Source organism: Narcine bancroftii, chromosome 3, assembly GCF_036971445.1.
Source record: "Narcine bancroftii isolate sNarBan1 chromosome 3, sNarBan1.hap1, whole genome shotgun sequence".
In the NCBI taxonomy this organism is placed as follows: domain Eukaryota; kingdom Metazoa; phylum Chordata; class Chondrichthyes; order Torpediniformes; family Narcinidae; genus Narcine; species Narcine bancroftii.
The window spans coordinates 366,153,649-366,166,611 of NC_091471.1; the positions used below are offsets into that span (position 1 = coordinate 366,153,649).

Below are 12,963 nucleotides of genomic sequence, written 5' to 3' on the forward strand. Positions count from 1 at the left end.
ACAGAGTCGGTGCTTAAAGAGAGAAATTAATCTGTTGCAGCAGAAATGTAGTCGCACTATGAAAATCAGCTGCTACAATAGTAAAACTTTATTTTGCCTTCAAAATTGACCTTCACATTAAAAAATTGAGCCTCTCATAAATCACTGCCATATATTGATGCTTCCTAAACAAAGAGAAAGCCAGAGAGAAAAGTTCGTTTATCATTTGAACATCAAAATCATTTTGATTTTGATGTCACCATTTATTAGGCCATTCAATTTTGCTCATGACTAAATGATGTCTAGCCTGAAGTCTACTACAGGTTTCCTGGCACCACTCATGAGAGGAGTGAGTCACATTAGGTCAAAGTGAATGACAGTCATATACCAAATACAACTCCCCATTGGTATCAGCAATTAGAAAAAAGCACAAAGCCAGATAAACAAGTTTTTAAAGTATCAATGAACCTCAATAAAGGGTCCTGACTTGAAATATTGACAGACCATTTCTACCCATGGATCCTGCTGAGTTCCTCCATCAGCTCAAAATAATATCTCCAATTTGTTTAAAAGAAATTAGACACAGTTTCATGGAATGTTAAGAATATTATTAAAATTATTTCAATATATTTTGAGGCCTGCAACACGTGCATCCAGTTGTACATTTATGTATGGAAATTTGAGCAGCCTCTTTTATTATTTTTATGGAAACATTATCATATTACAAGGCAAGACACAAATGCACCTACTCAGATGCAATAAAGAATAATGTGTCATTGATTCTGTCAATTACAAATTGTAATTTGTGTAGTAAGAGATATAGAGAATTCCAACTAATTCATTAATAGCCTCAATGAACAGATCTATTGAAATACTCAGAGGAACTGGGCACAAGGCTGAACTGCAACAAATCTCCATCCTCTGGCAATTGGTCCAAACAAAAATCGTAGTTCGCCACTTACCAGCCCTTTTCCGCAATTCTTTGTCTTCGCCATCTGTGAATATAAATGTCTAGTGGAAAGGGGAAAAAAAAGCATTAAGTAGCTGGAAGGTATACTCAATTCATCCTTGTTAAATGAGCTTGCATTCTCAAATGTAGCTGAGTAAAGAAATGGGATAGGTTTACATTTTAAACATAAAGCTTAATGAAAAATGTAATTTGTGCTATTGATCATCTTCTCAGCCAAACTGCAAATGCAATGCATATCATGGTTTTTATAACCTATAGGTAGTACCCATGATTTGGTAAGGCAGTAAGTCCCGCATCGGACTTGTCAGCCACAAACAGCCTGCAGCTGACGTGGACTTTTTACCCCCTCCATAAATCTTCGTCCGCGAAGCCAAGCCAAAGAAAGAAAGAAGTACAGTTGATAATAGAGAATTAATTCAAGATGACTGGTTCTTCAAGTTCAATTTTATTTATCATCTGATTGCACAAGCACAACCGAGCGAAACAGGGTTCTCTGGTCCTTGTTGCAACATATTGTAAACACAAATACAGACATAAGACACATACAGACAAGTGATACTTACATACAGTATTTAGATACAAACATTAAAATAAATAAATATTATTATTACATAAATAGTTTAGTCATGGACTCAGTTGTTCAGTAGTCTCACTGTCAGTGGGAAGAAGCTGTTTCTCAGCCAGGTGGTTCCAGCTCCAATACTCCTGTATCTCTTTCCTGACCAGAGTAGCTGGAAGATGCTGCGTGTGGGGTGGTAGGGGTTCTCAATGATTTTGCAAGCCTTCTTTAGATGAAGATTCCAGTAAATCCCATTGATATGGGGGGAGGGAGACCCCAGTGATCTGCTCTTTTAGTCCTGTGGACTGATCTCTGAACTGATGCTCTATAGCAACCGTACCAAACTGTGATAGAACATTGACACAATGGTGGCTGGTAGCCTTGCCCACCTCCATCTTCTCAGGAAGTGCAGTCGCTGTTCTGCCTTCCTGACAAGTGAGAAAATATTGTGGGTCCAGGAAAAGTCACTTTTTAAGTGGACTCCAAGGAACTTGGGTGCTCACCACTCTCTCTTCCTCCGAGCTATTAATGTGTAGTGGAGGGTGGTCATCCCTGGTCCTCCTGAAGTTCACAGTCATCTCCTTCATCTGGTCCACATTGCAACACAGGTTGTTGCTCTCACACCATTTCCCGAGATTTCCCACCTCTCCTCTGTAGGGCGACTCATCGCTGTTGCTGACAAGGCCACGACTGTCGTGTCATCTGAAAACTCGATGAGTCTGTTGGAACTGGATCTGACGTTGCAGTTGTGGGGTCAGTGGTGTGAACAAGAGCGGGCCTAACACACAGACCTGAGGTGTGTCAGTGCTCAGGGTGATGGTGATCAATGTTCTGCTGCCAACCCGCACTATGGTCCTTCAGTTAGGAAGTCCAGAATCTAGTTACAGAGAGGGGTGTTCTGTCCTAGCGAGGACAGCTTCTCCACCAGCTTCTGGGGTATGATCAGAGCCTTTTAGGAACAACTTGATTTTAATAAAGTAAATTGGACTATTTATTTTTCCAAACATTTCCATTCCCTCCATTTAACCTTGAATACCAAACGACACATTTAGAAGCACGCACATTGAGAATTTTGACGTGGCATCTTTATTTCTTTTGTGACCGTTCTTTTCATTGATTTAACATCATCTCATGTGTTTGCAGTACAAAATTACCATCAGGTGGAATCTGTACTAATTTACAATGGAGGGTGATGCACAATCCCACACAACAACATCTAAGCATCACTGGTAAAACAACTCCAAACGTTTTAGGATTTGATGTTAATGGTATAAACTCTTTATCCATGGAGAAACAACATTGCTCTCTGATGCGCGCTCTGGTTTGCCATTTTTCTAGAAATTCTCTTGTGCAGTAATGGTCATAACCTGCTGCTAGAGATGAGCTGCCACCGTTGTTGGTAATGCATGTGGCACGTAAAAATTATCTTTACATAAGCACCGTTGTGAAGTTGTTCTCTGCAGCTGCCTGATTTTAATTTAACAAGATCTGCATGATGGTTCACATGTAAGATGCAGAGCTAACCCTCCTATCAAAACAGCTGAGAACATAGGTCAGCACAGTTAGATAGCAGTCAGTGAAACGCTATTATGGCTCCAGTGACCTGCGTTCGAATCCATCGCTGTCTGTAACAAATATGTACATTATACCCCCCTGTGAGTTTTCCCTGGGTGTTCCAGTTTCCTCCCACCATAGGTTAATTGGGCAGCATGGGTTTAAATGGCCGGAATCGGCTTCTACTGTATTGCAAATACATTTAAAATTTAAAAACTTTGGCTGCCAGCTAAATCATATCTCCCACTTTCAGCCACCATTAAATCTATCAAAGACCTGAACATACAGAAATTATGCACAAATAAAATAGTCCTTAAGTATAAAATCAAACAATTTAAAACAATTCAGTGAACCACAGTAATGTACTTTCAAACAAAAAGTTAACCAAACTTAGGACTGCAGCACTTCAAACAGCTGATTCACCATCTCCTTCTCAAGGATGATTTGTGTTGGGGAATAAATGCTGGCCCTGCCAGAAATGTCAACATTCTGAAAAAGGAATAAATGGAGACAATTGTAGTTTGCAAAGGCAAAAGATTTGTGGAGCATCCAGAATTCATGTCAGGTTTCTCAGCTGGTTGTGGTTTTGACTTACTTACAGCAAAAAGCTTTGAATGGCAAAGCGCTGAGCAAACTACAATTGGCAGGAAATCATGCTTTTTTTTCTGCCGTCATGATCAGCCCCCAATGGTCCGGAATGTAAATTTATTATTAGTGTTGGTTATTTTGCTGATATTGCAATCGAGGAGGGAACCCATCAAAATTACTCTTCATGAACCTTGCATTCATCACAAGTTGAAAACTGTTTTACTGGTCTAAGGCTCACCTCCCTGCTGTTTGTAATGTCCAAGGAAAAATAGTGCCAAGAAAGGAAATGGAGATTTTCAAAATATATGCACAAATTCACAGCACATGCAGAGACCACTTGGTCCTTGCAATATTTTGCTGAATCACTGGCCTGCTTCTGTGCTTTTATGCTTAAATCCAACTTCATACAATCTCAGACTTGTCTTTTCAATGCTTTTCCCCTCTAATCCAATGTGCTCCTCTGCAACGGCATCTTTTAGGTTAGTCCCATCCCAATTCTGAAGCTTTTGCCATTCTAAAATTTGCCTAATGTTCTTAATGTCAGGGGTGCTCATTTTTACACAATCTAACATGATACAACGTTGATTATAATTTGTTTGTCGCCATCTGGATGCTGTGTGATGGGAAAAAGTTGCAGCTTTTCAATCTAACGATCAGCTCCTCCCCTTCTCTTTGCAAAACCTACACCTGCTGCTTCCCTTTATCATTCGTTTCCAAAGAGAAAAATTGAAATGATTGCTCAGCCTTCCTTTCCGGAAAGCTTTCCATTTTCTCCATTGTGTCCTTTTCCCCAAAGTCTGAGATTTTAAAACAAATCATACAACAAACTTGGCCAATGTTGCTAAAATATTCTCTGTCTCTGGAGGATTCATCAGCTGCTCTTCTCAGCACCTATCAAACCATCTCTGATAAGCATGTGTTTTGTTTTGGAACAAAGAACATTATAGCACAGTACAAGCCTTTCAGTGCTCAAGGTTGTGCCGACCTATATATATATATATATATATATATAAAAAATACTAAACCCTTCCTACCTTGTAACCCTCTGACTCTATGTAAACAGCTTACCCCTGATGTCTCCCCTAAACTTTCCTCCTTTCACTTTGTACATAGGTCCCCTGGTGTTTACTATTCCTGTCCTGGTTTAAAAAAAAGTGCTGGCTGTCCACCTTATGCTTTGTATTATGTGCTCCCAGTTCATTTTAATTTGAGTGGGACTGTCACTTTAAGAGAACAAATCAAACTACAAGCCTTGCAGGCTTTGAAGATTGACTGTGGGCTGACAGGCTCGGGACAGCATGTACTCAAATTCACTACTTCTGAAGAGAAATGAAACACAGGTGCAGAGACCATATTAAAGAAACAATACATTGTTTGATGAGGGGCCATTTTAATGAGACGACACTTGAAAGAGTACTGTACTGTGCTGAAGTGGACTTGTAGTAATAGATAGGGGAATGAGTATGCCACACCGTGACCAAAAGTCACTTTGAACAGCTGACCCACAAAAAGGTTTTGGAAGCAGAAGGAATATTGCAATTTGGTTGACCCACAGAAGGGTTTTGGAAGAATTCTGAAAATCACTCGCTTCATGTCCCCTTCGCCAAGGAAAAGGCTCGTCTTTCTCTGGAAACATCTCAACAAGGATTTTGTGAGTTTATAAACAGTCTGTCACCCGAGTCTCTCCCACCTACTTTGTGACCACTTCTTTGCATCAATTTAAAGCCTGCGTGTCAACACTGGATTTTCTGAGACTGAACTTTGAATTGACATTCCAGAATTGTGCCTGAGCGGTAGTGGCTTGGGGTACTCCACATACACACACATATGCACATTCGTGCATAGATGGGGATTAAGTAGATAAGTTTAAATAAAATAGATAAGTTTAAATAAAATAGATAAGTTTAAATAAAATAGATAAGTTTAAATAAAATAGATAAGGTGTTATATTATTGTTAATTAATAATTAAAAATATTCTTTTAAATGTAACACTGGGTTCATTTCTATTGCTTCTGTCTGGAATGTAATACAAGTGTTACTTTATGCATAACCTCAAGTCTCTTGGTGGAGAAAAAAGAAACTCAAATGAATAAATAGACAAATAAAAATGAACCTTGTGCAAAATGAAAAACTGTTCATTTAGTTAAATGAGCAAAACAGGTGGCATCAAAATGAAAATGAAGATTGGAATATAAACACATAATGAGTTCTGATGAAGAAATGACTCAAAATAATTCACTTTGCTGATCCATCTGCTGTTCAATTCCAATGGTTTCCCTTCAGAATACAAAACCTTCACAGTTTTACTTTTGATTTCATGTTGATTAATTTACACCACTATTCCACCATGCCAATCATTCAACTGACTCTGCAGCTATACATAAAAGGCATATTTGGAGTGAAACATTTTTTTAAAATTTTGAGCTCTTCATGTTTTTCAAGTCCTGGACACTCCATTTCTGCTTTAGAAAATTTAGAATTGCCATTGCATGCAATGAAGGGTTGCAGACTCCGGGGGAGCAACGGACTGGTGCAGGGCACCAGAAATGGGGAGAACACATTGAGAAGGAGAACCATTGGAGACGACCCTACAGACAAGATGTCCATGGCAACAGACCAGCGAAGGGCTAAGTGGATGAAGGACCCACACAGGTGGTGGGCGGTTGGCGACCTGCGGTCAAAAGATACATTATAAGTTCATGGGAACCGGGATTTGAAAGGGAGCTGAGGGTAAGAAGACCTCTTAAAGGACCTCAGACGCTGAAGGCTTCCTGATTGTTTCGGAGGTTTGGACCTGGAGCTCGTACTGCCAATGGATTGAACAAGAGTCTGTGAAGCTGCTGAGGCTGTGAGAGTACTGGAGGCGAATCCTCAGATGCCCAGTGTCTCTGAAGAGACTATGTTTTGCTTCTCTTTCTCTTATGGTTAGGGGTGTTGGGCAGTGCTCATAGCAACTCTTTGTTTGCCTTATGGTATATCATGTACATTAAATTTTTATGCATTATTACATGACTATAAAAGGAACCTTGGACTTGAATGCATTTCACTCATCTGGTTTTAATCTTGTATTGATTCGATACTGGAAGATGCATCAGGAAAGTTTCAGAATCTACACTTCATTTTGTGTCAATTGTTATATCTAATAAATCCAGTTTCGTCAAGTTTTACTATTTTTGGTACACAGACAGCCAATCTGTTTGCTCATAGTTTTCTGATTCCACCTGCATTGAATTCGCCCATCGTTATTGAATGAAGATCGACCGGGACCAAGGCCTGAAGAGGGCGCACAAAATCAGTGAACCGGCGCGGACTGGAAAGGCCAACATGGCCTGTTTCCGCTCCGTAAATGGTTCTATGGTTATAAATCAAAGACTGTAGATGTGTTTTGTTTTTAGATTAGCAAACTAAATGTGAGTTTAATCCACGATTAAAACAATATTTGAACATTGAACCGTGTCACAAAGCTATCCACCTTTTTTTGAATACCTTAAAAGTCATGACTAAATTAGGAATGTGTTCACCTTCTTTCAAGGATAAAGCAACAGTTTGTGTTCACATGGCTGTTTGACTGATACTGGAATAAGACTTGTTCACAACTTTAATCTATCCTCCAGTAATCTGGCAGTCTTCAGCAAACTAGCATCTGGCATTCATTTAAAAAAGGAACCCGAGGGTGTAGTGATGGGGGAGGGTGATGGGGGAGGGTTTGATTACACTGAAAAATGGGGTCTAGAAGGCTCCCTAATTAAAACAAAATCAGGTTGGATCTTGCAAATCTTTTACTTCCTCTTAATTACTTTCAATAAAACTCACACAGTTTACATTTCCATTCTTCACTTAGGTACAACTCCTGTTTGCAGCAGCGGGAGAAAGTTTCCAGTAGTGTGAGAGTCTACGACCAGAGGGCACAACTTCCAAATAAAAGGACGTCCCTTTAGAACAGAGATGATGAGAAATTTCTTCCACCAGAGAGAGGGTGGTGAACCTGTGGAATTCATTGCCACAGATGGCTGCGGAGGCCAGGTCATGGGGAAAATTTAAAGCAGAGATGTGAGGGAGTGGTAGGCTGGCAGGGACATGCTCCTCTGGCAGAATGTGATGGTCAGGAAGCCAACAGTATCCCTGATGACTTCATCTGCGAGGTGCATCCAACTGCAGTTTCTTACAGACCGTGTTAGGGAATTGGAGCTGTAGCTGGGTAAACTCTGGATCATTTGGGAGTCTCAGATAGATAAGAGATACAGCGATGCAATCACACCTAGAAGGCAAAAGGAAGAAAGCTGGGTAGCAATCAGGAGAGGGAAAGGAGACAGAAAGGCAGTTCATGGTACCCTGTGGCCATTCCCCTCAGCAATGGATACTGCTGGGGGTGACCAGGCAGCAACAACCAGACCAATAGCATCTTGATGGCTCCAAATCTCAGAATCTCAGAAGACAGGTAAAGGAATAGTCAGAGCAGTTAGGGGAACAAATAGTTAGGGGAACAAATAGGACTCCAGGATACTGTGTTGCCTCCCGGGTGCTTGGGTCCAGGATATCTCTGAGCAGGTGAGGAATATTCTTAAGGGGGAGGGTGATTAGCCAGAGATTGGGGTAAATATTTGCATCAGTGACACATGCAGGAGTGGGGTACAGGTCCTGCAAAGTAAGTTTAGGGAGTTAGGAAAGAATTTGAATATCAGGACTTTCAAGATGGTAATCTCTGTATTACTCCCTGTCCCACAAGCTAGGGAAGATCAGAATAGGAAGGTAGTGCAGACCAATGTGTGGCTGAAGAGATGGTGCAGGGGGCAGGGTTTCAAGTTCTTGGATCATTGGAACTTTTCTGGGAAGGGGTGATCTGTACAAGTTGGACGGAACCAATATCCTTGCAGGGAGGTTTGTTAATGCTTTTTTTTTGGGGGGGGGGAGCAGAGAATTTACACTAAATTTTCAGGGGGGGGGTGGGAACCAAAGCGAAGAGGCGGTTGGCGCATAAGTAGGGACAGCCAAAGAGAGTTTGTGTGGAAGGACAGGCAGAAACAGGTAAAATTGCAGCCAGTGGCATGAGTTGCACTGCAACAAGGACACAGAATGAGAGTAACACATAACGAGTTAAAGGTTTGTATTTAAATGCATGCATAAGAAATAAAGTGGATGACTTTGTAGTACTGTTACACATGAGCAGGTATAATGTTGTGGGCATTATGGAGTCATGGCTAAAGAATAGATGTCATTGGGAGCTTAATGTCTATGGGAGCTGACTGTCCATGGTTACACAGTGCATCAAAAGGATAGGCAGGTATGCAGAGGGGGTGGAGTGGCTCTGCTGGAAAGGAATATAATTAAATCAGGGGCACAGCCAGGTTCTAATGTTAGGGAGAGTGAGAACATAAAAAAAAAGTGCCACGACCACCGTTCCCTGTGTGTACAAAGTTACCTACAATAATGTAGATCAAAGTATAGAATTAAATCTTAACTAATTACATTACTTCGTGCTGAAGTGTTTTTGGCTTGTAAACAACACAAGATTCACAGATAGCCTATTATTTGATGTTCTGTCCACTCTTCAAACATTATATTATTTTTTTAATCAAACTTACACCTTTTAGCACTAACTAACGCCAAGGAGAAATAAAGACCTTTGCAGCTATTCCTCTCCAGATACCAGCAGCCAGACCACTCCCCCTGAGCACATTCTCCAAAAGTGGTGCCCCCCCCCGAACTTTGCGCTTACTGCCCAGCTCCCCGCGACGCGCTGGTGAGCCACCAGCGCAAGCACCCCACAAGAGACCGAGCAGTGAGCACACAGCTCAGAAAGGCTAACAATGATTTTCAGGGAAAGTTGCAGAAAAGCAGTCAAGGCAAGAGGAATTACAAATAAAAACAGAAAGAAAGAAATGGGCTGAATGACAGAGAGGCAAAGGGAAGGAGAAAGAAAGAGAAAGGGGCCACAAGGAGAGAGACAAAAATAATAAGTTAAAGAGAGGGAGAAGAAGAGAAGAAGCAAGCGACAAAGGGGGACAAGAGGTGTGAGCAAGGGAAGCTGTCAGACAGAAACAAGGAGCAACAGAAAGAGCAAAAAGAGAAAAGAGGCAGAAATTAACAAGAGAGGCAGGACAATCAAAGGGAGGGGGATACTTGGAGGGAGCACCAAAAGCAGAAAGGAAAAGAAACAGAGGGAGACAGGGAACCAGTGAAACTACCACCAGGTGAGCACACAGGATCAGTGCTTGATGGTTGACAGAAACGTGATGAGCCGAAGAGCGTGTTTCTATGCTCGTCATAACAATAAGGAAAACATAGACACACAACTAAAGTTTAGCTAAAATCTAATTTAATGTCTTATTTATTTGAACAATAAATCTCTACAAAAAATAAAATTTAAAAAAAAAGCTAACAATGTGCCCAGGGGAGGGGGGGGTGCTCTCACTGCATCCCCCTTAGCTATGCCACTGAATGAAATCAATAGAAAGAGGTAACAAAGGATCAGAAGATATCAAATCATTGTGGATTGAATTTAAAAATGCCATGGGTAAAAAGACAGTGTTGGCAATTATATACAGGCCTCCAAACAGTAGCTGGGATGAGGACAACAAATTACGACAGCAAATGGAAAAGGCGTGCCAGAACTTCAGAAGGACAATGTTATGGGGGAGTTTAACATCCAAGTAGTTTGGGAAAACCAGAGGAGAGAGTGAGAGAGAGAGAATTTGGAGAAAGCCTGCATGGTGGCTCTTGAGCCCACGAGAGGATTGGCTGTACTGTATCGGGTGTTGTGTAAAGCACCAGAGGTGATTAAAGATCTTAGAGTAAAAGAAGCATTAGGGGACAGTTATCACAATGTGATTAAGTTCAATTTGAGATTTAACAAGGAGGAACTAAAGTCAGATGTGTCGGTATTTCAGTGGAGGATAGGGCATCACAATGGCACGTGAGAAGAACTGGCCAAAGTAGATTGGAAGGGGGCACACGTAGGGAAGACGGCAATGGATGGATTGATTTTCTGCAAGAAATGAGGAAGTAGATTGGGAAGTTTTTAAGAACTTGCAGAGGTAACAAAAAACTCATAAGGAGGAAAACGATGAAGTATGAAAGTAGGCCAGCAAATAATATCAAAAGAGTATACAAAAAGCTTTGTCTAGTATATAAAGTGTAAAAAAGAGGTGAGATTAAATGTTTTGCATCAGCTGTGGAAGACATTAGCAATGTGCCAGATAGGTATCAGGGAAGGTAAGTGAATGCAGTTACTATTTTACAAGAAAAGGTGCTCATAAAGCTGAATAGTTGAAAGGTAGATAAGTCTCCCGGACCAGATGGATTGCACCCTTGGGTCCTGAAAGAAATAGCAATAGAGATTGCAGAGGCATTGGTAATGATCTTTCAGGAATCAATCAATTCTGGTATGGTCCCAGAAGACTGGAAAATCGCCAGTATCACCCCCCCGCCCCCCCTATTCAAGAAAGGAGAAATGAACTTATAGACTGGTTAGCCTGATGTTAGTGGTTGGGAAGATATTAGAGTCAATTATTAAAGACGATGTTATGGAGTACTTGGAGGCACAAGACAAGATTGGCCAAAGCCAGTATGGTTTCCTTACGGGAAAATCTTGCTTGACAAACCTATCGGAATTATTTGAAAGAAATCACATGCAGGCTGGATAAGGGAGATTTGGTGGATGTTGTGTATTTGGATTTTCAGAAGGCCTTTAACAAGGTGCTGTACATGGGGCTACTTAACAAGGTAAGAGCCCATGTATAACAAGAAACAGACTAGTGTAGGTAGACCATTGTCTTATTGGCAGGAAGCAGAGAGATAGAACATAGGGATCATCAGCTGATTGGCTGACAGTTGCTAGTGATGTTCCACAGGAGTCAGTGTTGGGGCCAATTCTTTTTATGTTGTATATTAATAATTTGATTTATGGAATGAATGATTTTGTGGACGTTTGCAGATAATACTAAGGTCGATGGAGGAGCAGGTACTGTTGAGGAAACAGAGGCTACAGAAGGACTTTAGATTACGGGGTCATGGACGAGGCAAATGAAATATCAGAAAGTGTGCGGTCATGCACTTGGATAGAAAAAAATAAACGGACGGACTATTTTTAAATGAGGAGAAAATTGAAAATATCCAGATGAAAAGGTTCTTGGGAATCCTCGTGCAGGATATTCTGAAGGTAAGCTTGCATGTTGAGTCAGTGGATCTGCATATCAAGCAGGGTTGTGATGTTGAGGCTTTATAAGGTACTGGTCACTCCACACTTGGAGTAGTTTTGGGCTCCTCATTTAAAAAAGGACGTGCTGACATTGGAGAGAGTTCAGAGGAGGTTCACAAGGATGATTCTGGGAATGAAAGGGTTATCATATGAGGAGCATTTGTCAGTTCTTGGCCTGTACTCGGAATTTAGGAGAATGAAGGGGATCTCATTAAAACATTTTGAGTATTGAAGGCATGGTCAGAGTAGATGTAGAGAGGTTATTTCTCATGTGAGATAGTCTAAAACAAGAGAGCACAACTTCAGAATTGAAAGGTGTTCTCTGAGAACAGAAGGGCTGCAAGCACAAGGCAGGAATACAAGCATGTGAGCCTAACATCAGTGATAGGCAAATTACTGGAGGGATTCTGAGAGCTAGGATCCATGTTTAGAAAGACAAGGACTAATTAGGATGGTTTACTGCATGAACACAGAGTCTTTTGCTTAGAGAAGAAGAATTGATAACCAGAGGGCATAGGCTTAAGGTGAGGTGGGGGGGGGGGGGAGATTTAATACGAACCTGAGAGATTTTTTTTTATATAAACACAGAGGTTGTTGAATGTATGGAGGTAATTGAGGCAGGTACTATGGCAACATTTGAATGAATACATGAATAGATTAGGTTTAGAGGAATATCGGCCAAACACTGATAGATGGGACTTGTGTGGGTTGGACATTTTAGTCGGCATGGGCAAGTTGGCCTGAAGGCCCTGTTTCAACAGTCCAAGGCTCCATGAAAAAATGTCTCACAATTGAATTGAGTTTATTGAAGAGATGACCAGGAGGATTGACGTGGGCAGGACGGTAGAATGTTGTATTTAGGGACTTTAGAAAGGTCTTTGACAAGATCCCACATGGTAGACTCAACCGGATGGTCAAATCACATGCGATCTTGTGTGATCTAGCCACTTGGATACAAAATTGGTTTGATGTGGGAATTAGACGATAGTAGTGGAGGGTTGTTTTTCAAAGTGGAGGCTTGTGACTAGTGGTGTGATGCAGTGATTGATCCTGGGTCTACTGTTGTCTTTTTTTAAAGCTATATTAATGATTTGAGAACTTGGGTACCATAATTA

At 41.0% G+C, this 12,963-nt stretch overlaps 1 protein-coding gene across 3 annotated transcripts in view; it reads right to left on the reverse strand.

Annotated features, from left to right (window-relative positions):
- rfng (RFNG O-fucosylpeptide 3-beta-N-acetylglucosaminyltransferase) overlaps positions 1 to 12,963 on the reverse strand; it is a 32,393-nt gene that overhangs the window by 15,873 nt on the left and 3,557 nt on the right. For all 3 annotated transcript variants that reach the window (XM_069930210.1, XM_069930208.1, XM_069930207.1), the window contains exon 2: positions 942 to 990. In XM_069930210.1, coding sequence (XP_069786311.1) covers positions 942 to 990 — 49 coding nt within the window. The remainder of the gene's footprint in view (positions 1 to 941; positions 991 to 12,963) is intronic.